Here is a 20,907-nt window from a genome sequence, read left to right as displayed (position 1 = left end):
TTTCACCTTTGTCGTGGAAAAAATAGAATACAAGTTTTCAACCTTAGATCTTCAAAATATGCAGAATAAATCTGCTTTTCCCTTGGTGCTAGATTGGGCAATTGGAAATAAGACATGCGAAGTTGCCAAGAAAAATACTACAGGATATGCATGTAAGTTAGCGAATAGTGAATGTTACGATTCCACAAACGGTCCTGGGTATCGTTGGGTATCGCTGCAACTGCTCCTCAGGCTATTACGGAAACCCATATCTCTCTGGTGGTTGCAACTGTATGTGATTAATGCTCCATATATGCATTAATTTGATGGTAAATTTTGCTAGGTATAAGTAGATTTTTTAGATCTTCTTTAATTCTTTTGTTTTCACTTAGTTTTCATGTGATGTTCCGTCAAATCCATATATATTCCGAGAATACTTTTTTACAAATTAATATATATTGAAAATAAATATCCTACAATATATTTAAAAATATTCATTCATAATTATTATTTGCTAATATATCCGAGGGAATTTTGATGATATTTTTATACAATTATTGAAAATGAATATTCTTATAATATAATTGATAATATTCTTCTAATATTATCTCTTTTTTTTTATATATATTTTGAATAAGTTTTGATTTTTCTTTGGAGTATAATTGTTTTTCATGTATAGAGTAAAATTATATGAGATTGTATATAGAAAAATATTACAAATATAAAACAATACAAGGATATTGTAAATTTATTAGTAGTTAGAGGAAATATTTAAAATAAATAAAAAATATTAAAAAAATTATTTAATTAATGATCGATATAGAAAACCTTATAAATAGATCATAAACTATTCTATTAAACTCATTAAATAAAGATAGAAAAAATAAATTTTGATGACATAGGTACTTGAGCTAGTTAAATGACATCATATTGAAGATCTTATATTGTTACGATGGATGTGAGTATTGACATGAGCTATACTAATCATGGTGTTTCAGATATTGATGAGTGTCAAGCTCGAAATCACGAGTGCGCTCATAATGCATGCGTCAACCATTTGGGGTCTTACAACTGTTCTTGCCCCAAGGGTTACAAAGGAGATGGGTGGAGAAATGGAACTAGTTGTGCTCTCGATATTCCTAAACCAAGCAATTATAAGCATATCATCATTGCACTATATAATTATATATAAAGAGAAATATTCTAGTTACAAAAAAATTATATAAAAGTAATTTTATAAATTGATGTAGCTTAATATAATTTGTCAGATTGTAATATTACTTTTTTTATTATATAGCAGATCTAACAAATCACATGAAGTGACATCAATTTGTAAGATTATTTTTGTGATTCTTTTGTAAATATATCAATTGGTGTCATTCTAGTATCTGGAAGAAAGATTAAAGGCAATTGAAAATATATTGGTTCACCATATCCATTTTAAATAATTTACCATTTTGGCTTTAACATCAACCACATTTTAAAGTTGTCAGAGGTAGATATATATATATATCTATACTAGCTTATGGGTAATCACTCATGTAAATACTTTCTAGCTCAAATATTCATTGCGTCATCCTAAATATACTGGTGTTGGTAAACATGAAGAAGATCGACATGTTTTAGATACAAGATGATTTCATCAAATTAAAAATTCACAAATTGACGTGGCTAGATATAATACTACTTTTATTGTAAAATAGATTTATCGTATCGCATTATGCCATATCAGTTTGTATGAGTTTATTTTTATAAAATCTCTTTATATCTGTGTCACTTTTCAAACATAAAGAATGAACCATTGGATTTTGGTCACAATTTTACTTAAGAATTCATTTTGGGCATGTATAAGCATAAGTCTCTTAATCTTGCTATTGGGAGGTTCTTCAGTACTTTTGGGATTGAAAAGAAGAAAGCTCATTAAACTCTAAGAAAAGTACTTCCAACAAAATGGTGGCTTAATGTTACAAGAACATATTTTGAATCATAGAAGGTCTATAGAGACAACAAAAATCTTTAGCAATGACAAGCTTAAAAAGGCCACCAACAATTATGATGAAAGTAGAGTCCTTGGCAAAGGGGGTTATGGAATTGTTTACAAAGGAGTATTACCCGATAACAAAGAGGTTGCCATCAAAAAGTCCAAAATTTGTGATAAGAGCCAAATCGAGCAATTCATAAATGAGGTAATTTTGCTTATACAAATCAATCATAGAAATGTGGTAAAACTAATAGGTTGCTGTCTTGAAACAGAAGTCCCCTTACTTGTTTATGAATTCGTCACAAATGTGACTCTTTTTGACCATATTCATGATATAAGTCGTGCTTTTTCTCTTTCATGGGAAAAATGTTTGAAGATAGCAACAGAAACAGCAAGAACCCTTGCATACCTACATTCTGAAACTTCTATGCCAATTATACATAGAGATGTGAAAAGTACTAATATACTATTAGATGATAACTACATAGCAAAAGTGGCTGACTTTGGAGTTTCAAGGTTGATAGCTCTTGATCAAACAGAAATAACCACCTTAGTGCAAGGAACTCTCAAGTACTTAGATCCTGCATACTTCCAAACTGGCCAGCTAACCGAAAAAAGTGATGTGTACAATTTTGGTGTTGTGTTGGCAGAGCTGCTGACAGGTGAAGATGCAATTTCTACCAATAGGCCTGAAACTTATAAAAGCTTATCAATATATTTTGTTTCTGCAGTGAAAGCGGATCGTCTTTTTGACATTCTTGAGGATCACATTGTTAATGAGGGTAATATCGAGCCATTAAAGGAAGTTGCTAATCTTGCAAAAGGGTGCTTAAGATTAAGAGGGGAGGATAGGCCCGCTATGATGGAAGTGGCAACGAAGTTAGAAGGATTGAGAATTATGGAAAAGCATCCACGGGAAAAAGATAATCAAATCACTCAAGGAATGGAATACTTGCCCGATACACCTACACTCCCTTTCAACATTGATAATGGCGCTAGTTCTTCTGTAAGTGTAGTTAGTGGACATGATAGCATGATAAACCAACTCTTGAAACCCCTAGATGATGGTCGATAAGTTGCTAAGTCGACAAGAATTGATTTATATAAATCATTTAGATCACTTTGTGAACTTGTATATGCATATTAATGGTTTGTAATAATGTTGTAGAGTGCCATAGATCATTTAGTACCTTTTACTGGTTATCCCTCTTTTACTAAATTTATGTAGTTGGATATAACTTGCAAGAATTTTGTGTTCCTCCAAGTGAACAAATTAGTTTGATCCCATCCTAATGCAAAGAGCCTACTTTTCCCTCGATATGTTTCCATTCTTGACAATTTAAGAATTGTGTTAATGTAATAAAAGTTGTACAACTTGTACTATTTTTCACAACACACTAAGGTTCCATGATAAGTAGTACACTCAGTTCCTAGGTACATTACACTAACAATTAGCATCAAGTAACTAATAGAATCATGACATTTATCCCAACCTTAGACATCATGAAAATTAGGGGAAAAAAGATGAAAAAAATGACAAGAATAAAACTAAATAACACATGAATATTAAAATGGGAGATCTAGAGTTCAAGTGGCCAATCCTCATCAAGAGGGTCTTCACTCCCTCATGGGATGGCTCGTCTTCCTATGTGGAGTTCACCTTAGCATGGTTTTCTGCAAAGAGTGCATCTTTGATCCAAATATAGTGTAAAGTCGAGTTTAAACATGTACTTGAAACCTCATACATTAGTCTCTCTTTTTAGTCGAATAAATTAAGATGTATAGAATTATTGCCCATATTCGAAAAAGAAAATTATGAATTTGCACATCTCGCCTCCCTTTTCTTTGATATTTAGAAAATCTTTGACAAGTTATTGAACCCATGATATAGACCTACTTCCTCTCCATTGTTTGATCAAGAACTAAAGATGACTTGCATGTAAAACTTATAATTTTTCATCTCAAATAAATTAGGTCTAATCTAGCTTTCCATTTGAGGATCGAACCCCATTTTGACCAAGAATTTGCAAAGGCCATAACACTAAAAGCAAAGTCAAAGACAAGTTCCCATTTGCAAAATTGTCTTTGCTTCTCATGTTGGGCTAACATGGCCTATAATCCTTGAACTTGGAAGCAAAGTCAGAGACAAGTTCTTCAGTAGGTGCTCTTTATGATACATGCTTCATTGGAGAAATTGATTCTTGAGTTTCTCTGACTTCTTGATTTGATTTGTGTTGTATAGATTTTGTTAACAAATTTTTTATTTTTATTTTTTATCCAAGAAGGAACACTAGCCATGAGAATTTTTGGTTTTTATATGCTCTTTGTGGTTATAAATTTTAGCCTTCAAAAGTTTTGATTTTACTCTTCTAAAAACTAAAAAGAAAAGTTTTGACTAGCAATTATTTCTCCAAGTCTTCGTCACATGTTATTGTGGGTTCCAAGTTCCTTGAACATATTATGATTTACTCTATTTTGTTTGGCAGTCCAATCAAACAGCTATAATGCTTGCGTGCTTCATTTTGTCATATCTTTTCCATTTTGTTTTCTTTCTTCTTTCTTTCTTTTCCTCTTTTGTCATTACATCTTTTGAATATGATTGGACTTGTTTAGTTTGGAAATTGCATACAATATTCAAACATATAAATTTAACACCCAATGACCAAGATTGTTGCCCTTGACGTTTATTGCAACAATTGTCCATGGGGCGCGTCTAGCAAGCGGTCTTGGTGTATATATAACTTTTACACCAGCCAATTAAAAGATGCCACATAAGAATTTTTTTTAAAAGTCAACTAAACATGGATATAGTGAATCTTTAAACATTTCATAGCTTTTCATATCTCAAGATGATCCTTTTCTCTCCCAACCTTTTATATACCTTTCTCTCTCAACCTTTTACACCCATTTCCCCCTATCTCTCTCTCCTTCGAATAACTGGACCCATTCTCAGACTTCCTCTCTCTCGCACTATCCCTTGCATTTTGTCGCTCTCCTTAGGCCAAAGTGAGGTATTTTTGATGTGCTCACAAGTTTTGTTTTTGTTTTTTGTTTTTTTAAAGCTTCTTTCTTCTACTTTGATAAGCACGACAAAATAATCTATTTAGCCATTATTTCTAGCATTAACTTGTCTTAAAAAAAATATTTGTCAAGTTTGAGAAAAAAAGTTTGATTTTTTGTAGCATTAACCTGTCTTTTTTTTTTTTTTTTTTTTTTTTTTATAAATAAAAATAGAAAGAAAGAAGAAGACGGGTTAATGATTAAAATAAAGACATGTCTCACTACAAACTTGTAGCATTATTTGTACTACAAACCTGATAAAAAAGATTTTTTTTTCTTTTGAAAATGACTTTTTTGGATTATTGTTACAATCATATCCACTAACATGAAAAACAATGAATTTTTTTTTTCTTTTTAATTACAAATTACTAGTACTGTAACAAAATAGCCCACCAAAACTTTAAGAAAACCGATCCCAAACCATATACTTTTTAGATTACCTGCATGATTGAATAAAATATGTTTAGGTTGAAGAGGTGCATTATGATAATGATGTTTAGATTACCTTTTAGGTACAGAACCATAAAAAATTTCTCTTATTTGTTTTCTTTATGATAATGATTAGTCACAAAAAAATATATTTCCAGTAGTGCAATTTTATTTTAATTAATGATGTTTGTAGCCAATCTAATCTTTGGGTACTATTCTATTAAATTATTAACTATTGTGCATACGATTTTTGTTCTATAAATGACACGTTTCATAATATTAGGTAGAGTAAAAATTTGAAAGATGAGTATTTCTAGGGACGATGTTGAGGTATTAGATTCTGTTAATTTTAGTGCTGATAAAGTTGAAATAATTGAAAATTTGGATGTTGAGGTTGAAGAAGGTAGGAACTTGCCCAAGGAACTAAATACCGCGTCATCTTCATATGTGGAGCCGTATGTGGAGCTGTGGAGCTACAACTTGACGATGTAGAAAATGCACATATTTGCTACAAAGCTTTCTCTAGACGAGCTGGTTTTAGCATTCGAACAAACCATACCTGATTTTCAAAGGAAGATAGATCACTAATTGGGATAGAATATGTTTGTTCGAGGGAAAGGTTCTGTCACTAGAATTTGAAATCAAAAGGTAGAGTAAAACCCGAGTTTGCAGAAATAAAGATTGGGTGTAAGACAATGATGACAATAAGGAAGGATTGAGAAAAATGAATTGTCTCTAAGTTTATACTCCAGCATAATCATGAGCTGCTAACATCTAGGAGTACAAGTTTTCTTTATGGGCAAAAACAGGTAACACCAGCGTAAAAAAATTTAATAGACACACTAAATGAGTTGGGGATACCAATATGGAAAATAATCTTCATCTTGAGTAAGAATTTTGGTGGTGACTATAATATTGGTTGCATTAATAAAGACATTCAAAATTACTTGTTAATCGAATGAGACAGTTTTTGGTAGACGGAGACGCACAAGGCCTATACACTTACTTTTTGGAAAGTGAACGTAATAATTCAAGTTTTGTGTATTCGATCCAAGTCAATAAAAATGGATCAATGGGAAACTACTCTAGGGCAGATGTTAGATCGCGGGCTGCATATCATCATTTTAGGGACGTTGTGACTTTTAATGCCACATACCTCACCAATCGCTACAAGATACCTTTTTTTTCTGTTCATTGGAGTTAATCATTACCATCAATCTTTGATGTTTGGATGGGCCTTACTCATAAATGAGACAGTTGAGTCTTATGCATGGCTGTTAAAAACATGGTTAGAGGTAATACTTGTTTGTGCTCCACCAACAATAATAACTGATGATGACAAGGCAATGGCTAAGGCCATTGCGGAGGTATTTTCCAATAAAACTCACAAATTGTGTTTATGGTATATATTACGTAAAGTTCCTGAACATCTAGCTCGTGTCAATAATAAAAGTATCCACAATTTCAGCAAGATTTTCACCATTGTATTTATGAAACACTCACAATTGAAGAGTTTGAGTTGGAGTGGACTAGAGTATTATTAAAGTACAAAGTGGAGGACAATAATTAGTTGCAGGGTATTTATGCTAGGAGCGCAAAGTGGGTGCCAGCTTACTTGAGGGGCATATTTTGCACAAAAATGTCCACAACTCAGTGAAGTGAGAGGATTAACAAGTTTTTTATACACTTTGTTCTTTCACGTATAATGGTTCGTGATTTCTTCCATCAATATGATAAAGTATTGAACGCCCATTATCTTAATAAGAAAGAGAAAGATGTGAAGATAAAAACTATGAGGCCAATTATGAGAACTTGTTTCCAAGTAGAAGAGGAAGCAGCCAAGATCTACACAAGAAAGTCATTTTTGAAATTTCAAGAAGAACGAAGTGCGATTTTATAGCCAACGATACAAGGCCTTTAACACATGAGGAAGATGGAGGAAAATAAATTTGGTGACACCTGATGGGAAAGAAAGTCCAGCATATGAAGTAACAATTGGGAGGGAAAAGCTCAATGTTCTTGTACATGTTGTAAATTTGAATTTATTGGATTTTTATACCTCCATAGCCTACATATTTTGAGAAAAAGTCTATGATAAACATCGTACTACAATCATATGTCTTAGAGAGGTGGATAATCAACGCAAAGAGTCATTTGATACATGGCATATGTGGTGATGGGGGGCTAGTGGACACAGTCCCAACTGCATTAGTCATGAAACTTTGTTTGATGAGGCAATTTTATGAAGTTGCTGAAATAGGGTTGTAGTCTATCCGGAGATGTGAAGGAAGAGTTGACATTCAACTTGCGGCAACTGAGGGGCTTTTAGCGAGAGGTGTTACGACTTGGAACAACATGGAGGTTGGTGGTGGGCTCATGCTGGTCAATGTGGGTTGGTATATGTGGAGCTAGTGCACAATGGAGGCTGCTCTCATGGTTCCATAAGCATGGAATATTGATTGCCGTGAGGGGATGCATATTTTGGATGTTGCTTGTTGCGGTGATAGCTTGAGGAAACGAATGGAAACCCTAGGGAGGTTTAAGGATATATATATATATATATCTATGTACATATTGCAGTCTTGGGTTTCTCAAGTAGATGACAACGTGCCTAGGTTTTCTTATGCCTGAGGCAGAGGCTTACTGCAACTTGCTTTGGGATTTTTCCTTTGGACAAATGGGTTGTCCCATTTAATGGGCCTAACTTAATTATAATTTATCGAGTTTCTCTAGGTGAGTTTGAGTCCAAAGTAAGTCCAACTCATCTGATAAATTCTTTTGGGTTTTGAAAACAATTATTGGACCCACACACCATTCCTCGTAATATTAGATTAGCGTGTTATAGAAAGCGATTTTAGCATGAAAGATACAAATTAGATAAGAGTCCACACGTTTCACCACCAATGCATGCAGCATCTAACTTTGTGAAGACATATATGTGAATTTACAGTATCTGCTTGCACCCTTTAACTTTCTTTACTCTTTGTTGATAAATATATCTGGAACTAAGTGAATTAAGCAACTTGAAATTAAAATAGTGCTCCGACTTTTGAAGGGTGAGATTCCTCTTGAGCATGAATACTTTGTGGTTTTGCCTGATGATGCTTTCGCCAATCTTGCAAAATTGTTCTCACCCTACCTATTATTTCTTGGTCATGCTAAATCGATTCCTTTCCCACATCTTGGACAACAACATCCCCAGTTCTACTGTCCTTGGGGCCATTTGTCCCTGCAAAAAGGACGACCCTCGCTCCTTTTGACCCTAAAGGAGAGAGACCCTACGCCAAGGGTGAGAGATAGCATGGTGGACCATGCACTCGTTTCAGCTCTACTTGCTCCAATAGGAATGATGTCACTCGTTTAGCGTGATGTTCTTCACTTACTTCTACTACCATAGTACATGAGGATGGAAGGGGGGCTCGTTAGCCACCTCTTCCACCAAATTTTGACCGCCTAATGGATGTTATTTGGTAGGATGTCCAACACTTGGATTCACTTTTGGATCAAGCTTTTCTCAACTCAATTCCTGATTATCTCCCTGAAACACTTCTAAATTCTTTATCCAAGAGATTTTCTCCATTGGTCTCTTAATCTCTTGCTTCAAGCGATTCCATTAGGGTGATTGAGATTGACGAGGAGCGAAATACACTTGGCATTCCTAAGTAGAGTGTAACTTGGGGTGATGTGCCATGTAGTCCCACGACTGTTCCCAAGGGAGAGATAACAACTTCAGTCGAAGATGTCTCATTGGGCACTAGCTTTAATGAGTGTCGTACCTCTACGGAAGGGGGGAATGTTAACATTGTTCCAGCTTATCTAGTAGGCAAGGGCGAGGCGAGGAATCAGTGGCCATACCTAAAGTATTCTCTGCGGGTCTTGCTGGCACAAATGATTCCTCTCATCCTTGGTCCTCACTAAAGGTTTCACCCTAGAGGAAGTTGCTTCTAGGGAGGTGCGGCTAAGTCAGAATCTCCTTGTTAGCCCAAGTTTCTCTCTCCCCTCGAAGCTGTCCCTTGAGAGATTATGCCTTGCCTGATTTATTTTCCTGCTGCAGGGCCCCCCATGCCTTGTTCAACTTCGAGGTGACAGAAGCGTCAGATCCCTTGATTGCAATGATCACCAAGGAACTCAGGGCACTTCTTGCTCCAATGCATGTTTTGGTCATACTCTAGTTGACTTACCTTCATGTTTTATTCATCGGGCCTGATGTTGTGCCTTCCTTTGCTATGCTTATCTTCCTTAGTTGGGTGTGTCACCTAGTAGTCTACTGTGGAGAAAAACATGGAGGCCTCCCAATCATTTAAAGTTGTTTTGGTAAGCAATCTCATGAGCAAGCTATCAAGATTGCTGTGGCAAAAGCTAAGGTAAAAGAATTAAGGAGGTCTGGCCTCTAACGTTCCTTGTTGGCAAAGACCAAGAATGAGTTGGACTAGACTTGGAGGCTTAGTGGGATGCCACCCAAGCCGTTTTGATGTTGGAGGAAGAGTTAGCTGCCAAGCAAAAGCTTCTTGAGGAATTGCAGGCTGAGCTAGAATAGGTGATGCAGTTTGTGTGATTCAGTTCGCCCAAGTTAAGAAAGATTGTAGCGATCCTTACATGAGGCTGGCTACTTCGACTGGGTAGTCGAGGGACAAAGTTAATTTATATTGGGCTCAAAACTACCTAGGATGAACTTAAATCAATTATGGCTAAGTACAAGACCATTTAAGATGAACTTAAAGCAGCCAAGATTCCTGAAGAACTTTTTGTTATTTTGTTTCTAATTGATTCACAATTAAAAATAAAAAATAAAAATACTAAGTAAAAAAAAAAAAAAGGAGGACATTGTAAATATAAAGGAATTGACATGGCTTAAGAAAACATAAAATGAAGCATTCCACACTTACTTTTAAAATTTTACCATGTATGACTTTGTTTTCAACTATATATAGAAACTAAGGGCCACACGTCGCATCATGCTCTACTTCTAAACACTCAGTGTTCATTTATATTTGAGAAATGCTAGATGTAGTTATAAGTGTATAGGTGCTGCACAATCATTTTGAAAATAGTGAGTAAATACGAAATCTATATAAAAATAAATCAATTTTTTAATAATAAACCATACTCTTTTTTAAAGTGACTACACGACACTTTCCCACTCCACAACTGTATGTAGCATTACTCATTATATATAAAGCAAAATTATATATACAGGTCTTAAATACATAAATTTCGTATAAATCTTTTATAAAAAAAAGTGAATTATACAATAAAAGACTGTGAAAAATTCACTTTTTTATGGGAACTACTGTAACTCCCTCTTCCCTAGGGTCAGGAGTGTCATTTGCTTACATACATAAAACCAGGCAACATACTTACATTTTTCATAACTAAAACTAAATAAATAAAATGTCTTAAGAAAGACATGACCAAATTCTCAAACCAATTGAATTGGCATTTCTAAACTCACAGTCTGCTCTTTCTAAACTTGGCCCGCTTGCTCATATTGATCATCATCTTGACTTATGTGGTTAGAAAACATGAAATTAACTAAAATGATTCGAAAACTCAGTAAGAAATCGATCACAATGTGAACATAATAAACGTAAGGATTTTTCATAAAAGTTTTTATGCTGAGAACTTAAAATCATGATTGATCATTTTGATGCTTACGCTATACATGACTTATCTTGATCTATTTGAATTAACTGATTGTTCTGACATATCTATTCTAAATTGATTGATCTGACTGATTTTACTGAACTAATTGGCCAACACACTTAACTCTGTGTGTAAGATTGTGCACCGGCCCTACATCCCACTATGGCAATGGGAGCTGCTGAGTAGTATTCTGGTATCCTACAGTAGATCACGCTTGACTCCATGGCTTGCACATCCACCTTGATCTGAATTGAATGATGATTTGATTAAACTGATTACCTTTTTTCTGATTTACTGATTTGAAGAAATTTTTTTGATCCTATCTTGTACTTGTACTAAAGATAGCTAGTATGTCTCATGCGACATAAGATGCATGACATATTGATATACACAATTGTAATTTTTTGATTCTGAACATGATGTTGAATAACATGATCATGTGTTGTGCTGAGTAACATGCTGGCATACATCATGACATGCGTGGAACATAAAAATGGCTGTCAATGAACTAGCTTGAATAATACTCATATATAAGCTGAATTGTGATGATTCTAATTTATGATCAAATTACTTAACTTGTTGTGTCGTTTCCTGAATCTTATTTCTTAGCTTGCCACCTATACGAAGTACTAAATATCACTAAATTTGTTTGAGATAGTGTCTTAATATTCTGCTTGATTGATATATATCATGGAAAATAATTTAATACACATCATGTTTCATACAAAATCATGGAATCATAAAGTTAATTCAGTATATTAAAGTTTAGTAAAATACTAGGGCTAATTCAATTCTGTTAAAATAAGTCATGAAAACCTAAATTCTTAAAATAGATTTACTTTCTTGAATTAAACATAATTATTCAAGAAATCAGATAAATATTCATATCATTTAAATATCCTTAACATATTTCTTTTAAATTCACAACTTAGTACATAATTATAATAAAATTTGTCAAAGCCAATCACTTAATCTCGTTTAATAAAATAGATTTAATCAGATTTTTGCGTTTAAAATTAAACACTTACTATGCTCAAATTTAAATACTAATATAATATCTAATCTTTCAAATATCATAATTTTATCTAAGTTTATAAAAATAACTGGTCGAGACATTCGATTCATAAAAATAGACTTAATAATATTAATTATTAAAATTCTTGTAAACTATTATTATAGTCTAATAATAACTAAATACTTAGTAGTATATTTTAACTCCCTTAATTATTTTTTTGTAGGTAATCGTATTTTATTTAATTATATTAAATAACAGTGGAAAATCATTTCATAAAAACAGACTTACTCAATTTAAAGCATTCAAAATAAATGTAAACTCTTCATTAGTTACTACCGAACTCTCGTTATAAAATTAATAATCGATATTTTTGTAAATTATAGGTTTTTGAGTTAACATAATTATTCAAATAACACTAAACCCAATTTAAATATTAAGCCCAGTCTAACTTAAAATAATATACAGTTTTTTGTAATAACTAAGCCCATCATATAATAGAATTATACTCTTTTGAAGTCAGCCCATTTTAAACAATATACTAATTTATGAAATCAGTCCTCTTAAAAAAATACAGGCCCAAGGCCTATGTTAGATATCAGCCCACGTTCAGAACAAGTTAGAAACACAAATCTGTCATGGTTAGAAAAGGGCAATAGGATAATTAAGCTCAACCCATGTGTTTCACGAAGAAAAAGCAAAATAATCAAACTCAATCCGTTTTTTATGAAGAAAAAGCAAAAGCAAAAGTAAACGCAAAAGCAAAAGCTAAAGCAATGGCAAAAGCAAAAGCTAAAGCTAAAGCAAAGGTAGCAACCTACTAAGGAATTTAATCCGTAAAATACAAAGTATTCACTACAGAAGAGGGCCATGCGACGGACTCACCGAGAGAGAAGAAAGATGCAGTGGCGGTGGATCTGATCGATAGAGAGTGATCGGCGGCACAAACTAGAGAGAGAGAAACTTTCAAAGAGTGAGCGAGGAGGACGTTGCTGCGTGATGATGGAGAGTGTTGCTGTGAGGATTTTCTGTCGGAAGGGATAAATAGATTTATCTGTCGTAATTTCGGTGAAATTGGAATGACGTATGGTGGATTGGATATTGAGGTAGAGATGATTTGAAGAGGATAAAAGTTAAATAAAATATTATTTTATAATATTATTTATATTTATAAATTTTAAAAAATTATATTTTTTATGTAGAAATATAAAAAAATTATAATAATGAAATAAAAAGAAAAGAAATGAGTCAGAATTGAGAGGATTTGGTAATTGGTTAAAGCATTGTTATTAGATTATGTATATGTAAATGACACTTTTGATAAATATAAGATAAATTTAGATTTTGACTATTCTATTTACATAAATCTTTATATTGGAATAGTTATTTTTTATTATATAATAATAAAATAATATAAGATTGATTTAATTTTGACTATTCATATCAAATCTCTATATTAAATTATCAATTTATTTATTATATAGTAACGAGTAATTAATAATTATAAAAATATTTAATTTTTTTAATTATTAATTTATTTTATTTTATCATATTTTATTATTCTACCTATTATATGTTAATTAGTAATTATATTCTAATTAAATTATCTAAATGTTTGTGGATATAGATAGAGAGAAGAGAGAGTGTTATAAAAAATAATAAAATATAAATTTGTCCTTAAACAGTAGGTATCAAATTTAGATTTTGGTTTACATATAGTGTAGCTCAAAATTAAATTATTTGAGTTTGTATAATTCATTGTGAGTCACTCTTCATCTCTAATAGTTAAAAAGTATAATAATTTTACATATAGATAATCCAATGAGAGTGCTTTTAGTAGAGTATAAATCTGATAAAATTAATACAGATTTTGGCTTAAACATTTATAATAATATCAAATAAATAAAACTATAAAATAATAATAATAATAATAACAATGACTAAATAATTATATTAATTTTATATGCTCTTTTTAGTATGTTATAACTACCTTTTCACAAAATATTTTCACTCAAATATAAAACAATATGAAACGCTATACATTAAAGTTGGGGACCCACACATCAAATTACATTGCCTAACTTTAGCTGTCAGATTCTTTTTCCATTTTTTTTGGAGGGGGCCCTGCCACCCTGTGGTTTCGTTCCTGCATGAGAGATTTGTGATTTCCTTTAAGCAGGGTGCGTGCAAACACTGTGAATGCACAGATTTTCTTTTTTACAAAAGTTGGATGCTACATGCATTGATGGTACTGCAAGATGTGGACCCTCATCTGATTTCTATTTTTCATGCTAAAATCCAAACTTGAAAATGTAGTGGGCTTTCTTTTTAATTTTGGCACAAAAGTCGAGAACACTTTATATTGGGACAGAGCTGACAGGCACATGTCAAATTAAGTCTTCGTCCACCTTCTGAAAATGCTTGACCAATGTAGACTTCGCTGCCTGTCTCTTTAAATAATATTGGTCGAATTTAGATTTAAAATGAGATAATATCAGATAATTTTAGATAAAAAATAAAAATTATAATTTTTATTTTATTTTATTTTATTTTATTCTCATATCCTCTTGTCTCAATTTCTAGACTATCTAATAATTTTCTAGACTATATTTAAAATCGCGTTTTTGATCCCGACTTTCTAGGAGAAAAAAAAATTAAATAAAAGGAACTTCTTGATGAGGAGTAACTTAGGAAAAGGAATAGAGAATTTTTATTTATTATTCTATACTTTATACATCACATCTATTTTAATTTTTTTTTATATTTTTTATAATAAATATGTAGTGTATGAATGATAAATAAAACATCTCAATTAGTTTAATAAGAATAAAATAAAATAATAAATAAATAATATTAAAAAATAATATTAAAATATGTAAAATGTATGGTGTAGGATGATGTTTAGAATTTCTCAAATGAATATATTTTCTTTCTTGAGTAGCTCAAAAAAAGAAAAAAAATAAAAATTATTGACTAGTTCAATAATGAGTACTATAATTGCCTTCTATAAAAGGCTCTCTTCTTAATAAGTAGTACTAGGAATGAACGAAAGAATAGATCAAATTATAGAGATAGAAAAAGGCAATTAACTAGCATGCAACCTATGTCTTCCTCTATGTCCTCCTCACTTCAAACCGTTCTTTTGCAACAAGAAGTTGTTGTAAAACTCCTGCTTGGGGCACTTATAATTTCAATAGCAACATTTGTAGCAGCAACAGCTAAACCCAATTCCAGCTGCAACAGAATATGTGGATCGCTTGAAATCCCCTACCCATTTGGAACATCCGAAGACTGCTACCTTGACTCATCTTTTCTCATTACTTGTAACTCCTCCTCCTCCTCCTTCAACTCTGAGACGATTACCCATACACCATTTCTGCGCTTAGGCAACATAAAGGTACTCAACATATCATTGGTGGATGGAGAATTGCGAGTCTTAATTCCTATAGTCATTGATTGCCCACTGGAATCGAACTACAATTCCAAAAATCGGGGCAATAAATCTTGGACCAAACTACGAGAGTTTCCCATATCGTATACAAAAAACGTGCTCATCGCAGTCGGTTGCGACACTCTGGGGCTCATTACAAGTTCAGCGTCTTCAAACAATAATTATACAACTGGATGCGTGTCACGCTGTTATAGCATCAAAGGTATGGTTAACAATTCTTGCTCTGGCATAGGTTGTTGCCAGACTCCGATCCCAGATGGAATAAAAGATTTTACTGTGTCCGTTGAAAGCCTTAAAAACCACTCCAAAGTGAGAAAATTCAATCCATGTGGTTTCGCCTTTGTTGTGGAAGAAAAAGAATACAAGTTTTCAACCTTAGATCTTCAGAATATGCAGAATAAAATTGCTTTTCCCTTGGTGCTAGATTGGACAATTGGAAATAAGACATGCAAAGTTGCCAAGAAAAATACTACAGGATACGCATGTAAGGCAGCGAATAGTGAATGTTACAATTCCACAAATGGTCCTGGGTATCGCTGCAACTGCTCCATAGGCTATTATGGAAACCCATATCTCTCTGGTGGTTGCATCGGTATGTGATCAATGCTCTATATATGCATTAATTTGATAATAAACTTTGCTACGTACAAGTAAATTTATTTAGATCTTCTTTCATTTTTTTTTGTTTTCACTAAGTTTTCATGTGATGCTCCGTCAAATCCATATATATTCCGATAATAATTTTTTACAAATTAATATATATATCGAAAATAAATATTCTAAAATATATTTAAAAATATTCATTCATAATTATTATTTGCTAATATATCCAAGAAAATTTTGATAATATTTTTATACAATTATTGAAAATGAATATTCTTATAATATAATTGATAATATTCTTCTAATATTATCTCATTTTTTTAATATATATTTTGAATCAGTTTTGATTTTTCTTTGGAGTATAATTGTTTTTCATGTATAGAGTAAAATTATATGATATTGTATATGGAAAAATATTACAAATATAAAAAAAAAAAATACAAGGATATTGTAAATTTATTAGTAGTTAGAGGAAATATTTAAAATAAATAAAAAATATTAAAAAAATTATTTAATTAATGATCGATATAGAAAAACTTATAAATACATCATAAACTATTCTGTTAAAGTCATTAAATAAAGATAGAAAAAATAAATTTTGATGACGTAGGTACTTGAGTTAGTTAAATGACATCATATTGAAGATCTTTTATTGTTACCATGGATGTGAGTTTTGACATGAGCTGTATTAATCATGGTGTTTCAGATATTGATGAGTGTCAAGCTCGAAATCATGAGTGTGCTCATAATGCATGCGTCAACCATCCGGGGTCTTACAACTGTTCTTGCCCCAAGGGGTACCAAGGAGATGGGTGGAGAAATGGAACTAGTTGCGTTCCTGATATTCCTAAACCAAGCAATTCTAAGCATATCATCATTGCACTATGTAAGTATATATATAGAGAAATGCTCTAGCTACAAAAAAATTATATAAATTAAAGTAATTTTATAAATTGATATAGTTTAATATAGTTTGTCAGATTATAAAATTACTTTTATTATAAAGCAGATCTAACAGATCACATGAAGCGACATCAATTTGTAAGATTATTTTTATGTGATTCCTTTGTAGATATAGCAATACGCATATATAAATGATTTGTACAGCTTGCATAAGTTTCATAATTAGCTCTATTTAAAAAAAAAACTATATATAACATTATTTATATCTATATATTTTGCATGTTATCAATTAATTTGTTAGAATTTTTAACCTCATAAAGACTTCCTAATTATTAGTCAATGCAGAACAAAGAATAAAAAATAGTTTTAAAGTCTCTATTTAGAAAGTGAAAACTATAAATGCCAATTGGTGTCATTCTAGTATCTGGAAGAAAGATTAAAGGCAATTGAAAATATATTGGTTCACCATATCCATTTTAAATAATTTACCATTTTGGCTTTAACATCAACCACATTTTAAAGCTGTCAAAGGTAGATATATCTATACTAACTTATGGGTAATCACTCATGTAAATACTTTCTAGTTCAAATATTCATTGCGTCATCCTAAATATACTGGTATTGAGTAAACATGAAGAAGATCGACATGTTTTAGATACAAGATGATTTCATAAAATTATAAATTCACAAATTAACGTGGCTAGATGTAATACTACTTTTATTGTGAAATAGATTTATCGTATCGCATTATGCCATGTCAATTTGTATGAGTCTATTTTTATAAAATCTTTTTATATCTGTGGCACTTTTCAAACATAAAAAATGAACCATTGGATTTTGGTCACAAATTTACTTAAGAATTCATTTTGTGCAGGTATCAGCATAAGTCTCTTAATCTTGCTATTGGGAGGTTCTTCTGTACTTTTGGGATTGAAAAGAAGGAAGCTCATCAAACTTCAAGAAAAGTACTTCCAACAAAATGGTGGCTTAATGTTACAAGAACATATTTTGAATCATGGAAGGTCTATGGAGACAACGAAAATCTTTAGCAATGACGAGCTTAAAAAGGCCACCAACAATTATGATGAGAGTAAAGTCCTTGGCAAAGGGGGTTATGGAACTGTTTACAAAGGAGTATTACCCGATAAGAAAGAGGTTGCCATCAAAAAGTCCAAAATCTGTGATAAGAGCCAAATCGAGCAATTCATAAATGAGGTGATTTTGCTTACCCAAATCAACCATAGAAATGTGGTTAAACTAATAGGTTGCTGTCTTGAAACAGAAGTCCCCTTACTTGTTTATGAATTCATCACAAATGGGACTCTTTCTGACCATATTCATGATATAAGTCGTGCTTCTTCTCTTTCATGGGAAAAACGTTTGAAGATAGCAACAGAAACAGCAAGAGCCCTTGCATACCTACATTCTGAAACTTCTATGCCAATTATACATAGAGATGTGAAAAGTACTAATATACTATTAGATGATAACCACACAGCAAAAGTGGCTGACTTTGGAGCTTCAAGGTTGATAGCTCTTGATCAAACAGAAATAACCACCTTGGTGCAAGGAACTCTCGGGTACTTAGATCCTGAATACTTCCAAACTGGCCAGCTAACCGAAAAAAGTGATGTGTACAGCTTTGGTGTTGTGTTGGCAGAGCTGCTGACAGGTGAAGAGGCAATTTCTACCAATAGGCCTGAAACTTATAAAAATCTATCAATGTATTTTGTTTCTGCAGTGAAAGAGGATCGTCTTTTTGACATTCTTGAGGATCACATTGTCAATGAGGGTAATATCGAGCCATTAAAGGAAGTTGCTAATATTGCAAAAGGGTGCTTAAGGTTAAGAGGGGAGGATAGGCCCACTATGATGGAAGTGGCAACAGAGCTAGAAGGATTGAGAATTATGGAAAAGCATCCATGGGAAAAGGATAATCAAACCATAGAAGGAATGGAATACTTGCCCGATACACCTACACTCCCTTTCAACATTGATAATGGCGCTAGTTCTTCTGTAAGTGCAGTTAGTGGACATGATAGCATGATAAACCAACTCTTGAAACCCGTAGATGATGGTCGGTAAGTAGCTAAGTCGACAAGAATTGATTTATATAAATCATTTAGATCAATTCGTGAACTTCTATATGCCTATTAATGGTTTGTAATAATGTTGTTTGTAGACTGCCATAGGTCATTCAGTACCTTTTACTGGTTGTCCTTCTTTTACTAAATTTCTGTAGTTGGATATAACTTGCAAGAATTTTGTGTTCCTCCAAGTGAACAAATTAGTTTGATCTCATCCTGATGCAAGGAGCCTACTTTTCCCTCGATATGTCTCCATTCTTGACAATTTAAGAATTTTGTTAATGTAATAAAAGTTGTACAACTTGTACTGTCTTTCACAACGCACTGAGGTTCCATGATAAATAGTAGTCTTTGGTTCCTAGGTACATTACTCTAGCAATTAGCATAAGTAACTAACAGAATCATGACATTTATCCCAGCTTTAGACATCAAGAAAATTAGGGGAAAAAAGACGAAAAAAATGACAAGAATAAAACTAAACAACACATGAATAATAAAATGGGAGATCTAGAGTTCAAGTGGCCAACCCTTGTCAAGAGGGTCTTCGCTCCCTCATGGGATGGGTCATCTTCCTAATTATATGGAGTTCGCCTTAGCTTGGTTTTCTGCAAAGAGTGCATCTTTGATCCAAATGTAGTGTAAAGTCGAGTTTAAACATGTACTCAAAACCTCATACATTATTCTTTCTTTTTAGTCGAATAAATTAAGATGTATAGAATTATTGCCCATATTCGAAAAAGAAAATTCTGAATTTGCACATCTTACCTCGCTTTTCTTTGATATTTAGAGAATCTTTGACAAGTTATTGAACCCATGATATAGATCTACGCCCTCTCCATTGTTTGATCAAGAACTAAAGATGACTTGCATGTAAAACTTATAATGCTTCATCTCAAATAAATTAGGTCTAATCTAGCTTTCCATTTGAGGATCGAACCCCATTTCGACCAAGAATTTGCAAAGGCCATAACACTAAAAGCAAAGTTGAAGACAAGTTCCCATTTGCAAAATTGTCTTTGCTTCTCATGTTGAGCTAACATGGCCTATAATCCTTGAACTTGGAAGCATAGTCAGAGACAAGTTACTCAGTAGGTGCTCTTTGATGCATGCTTCATTGGAAAAATTGATTCTTGAGTTTACTTTGCTTTGTGGTTTGATTTGTGTTGTGTAGATTTTGTTAATAAATTTTTTATTTTTATTTTTTATCCAGGTTTTTATTCGAGAAAGAACACTAGCTGTGAGAATTTTGGTTTTTCATATGCTCTTTGTGGGTATAAATTTTAGTCTTCAAAAGTTTTGATTTTACTTTTCTAAAAACTAAAAAGAAGAGTTTTGACTAGCAATTATTTCTCCAAGTCTTCGTCGCATGTTATTGTGGGTACCAAGTTCCTTGGACATATTATAATTTACTTTTATTTTGTTGGCCAGTCCAATCAAACAGCTATAATGCTGGCGTGCTTCATTTTGCCATATCTTTTCCGTTTTGTTTTCTTTCTTCTTTCTTGTCCTCTTCATCTTTTGAACATGATTGGAGTTGTTTAGTTTGGAAATTGCATACAATATTCAAACATATAAATTTAACACCCAACGACCAAGTTTGTTGCCACATTTATAGCAACAATTATCTAGCAACGGGTCTTGGTGCAGTTTACACCAACCGATCAAAAGATGCTACACAAGAGTTTTTTTTTTTTTTTTAAATGAAATAAACATGGATGTAGTGAATCCTTAAACTTTTCATAGCTTTTCATACCTTGGG

General features: G+C 32.5%; 2 protein-coding genes across 2 annotated transcripts; both read left to right on the top strand.

Moving 5' to 3' along the window:
• Positions 1-1,940: 1,940 nt before the first annotated feature.
• Positions 1,941-3,035, top strand: LOC122296906 (wall-associated receptor kinase 1-like). Its single transcript, XM_043106703.1, has one exon. The coding sequence runs from the start codon at positions 1,941-1,943 to the stop codon at positions 3,033-3,035; it is 1,095 nt and encodes a 364-aa protein (XP_042962637.1).
• A 12,121-nt stretch (positions 3,036-15,156) lies between these two features.
• On the top strand, positions 15,157-19,351 carry LOC122295736 (wall-associated receptor kinase 2-like). The gene is made up of 3 exons (XM_043104842.1): positions 15,157-16,147; positions 16,865-17,044; positions 17,936-19,351. Exons 1-3 carry the CDS (start codon positions 15,199-15,201, stop codon positions 19,144-19,146), a joined length of 2,340 nt encoding a protein of 779 aa, XP_042960776.1. The 5' UTR covers positions 15,157-15,198; the 3' UTR covers positions 19,147-19,351.
• Positions 19,352-20,907: the final 1,556 nt, after the last annotated feature.

Source organism: Carya illinoinensis, chromosome 15 (assembly GCF_018687715.1).
Source record: "Carya illinoinensis cultivar Pawnee chromosome 15, C.illinoinensisPawnee_v1, whole genome shotgun sequence".
Classification (NCBI taxonomy): domain Eukaryota; kingdom Viridiplantae; phylum Streptophyta; class Magnoliopsida; order Fagales; family Juglandaceae; genus Carya; species Carya illinoinensis.
Note: the sequence above shows the minus strand (reverse complement) of the source record. Positions and strands in the feature narration are given on the sequence as shown.

Bases quoted from the DNA above. Each gene is read 5' to 3' on its own strand.
- LOC122296906 (XM_043106703.1), top strand. From the start codon at position 1,941: ATGTTACAAGAACATATTTTGAATCATAGAAGGTCTATAGAGACAACA.
- LOC122295736 (XM_043104842.1), top strand. From the start codon at position 15,199: ATGCAACCTATGTCTTCCTCTATGTCCTCCTCACTTCAAACCGTTCTT. The intron at 16,148-16,864 runs GTATGTGATCAA...ATGGTGTTTCAG, and splicing joins TCTCTCTGGTGGTTGCATCG to ATATTGATGAGTGTCAAGCT. The intron at 17,045-17,935 runs GTAAGTATATAT...CATTTTGTGCAG, and splicing joins GCATATCATCATTGCACTAT to GTATCAGCATAAGTCTCTTA.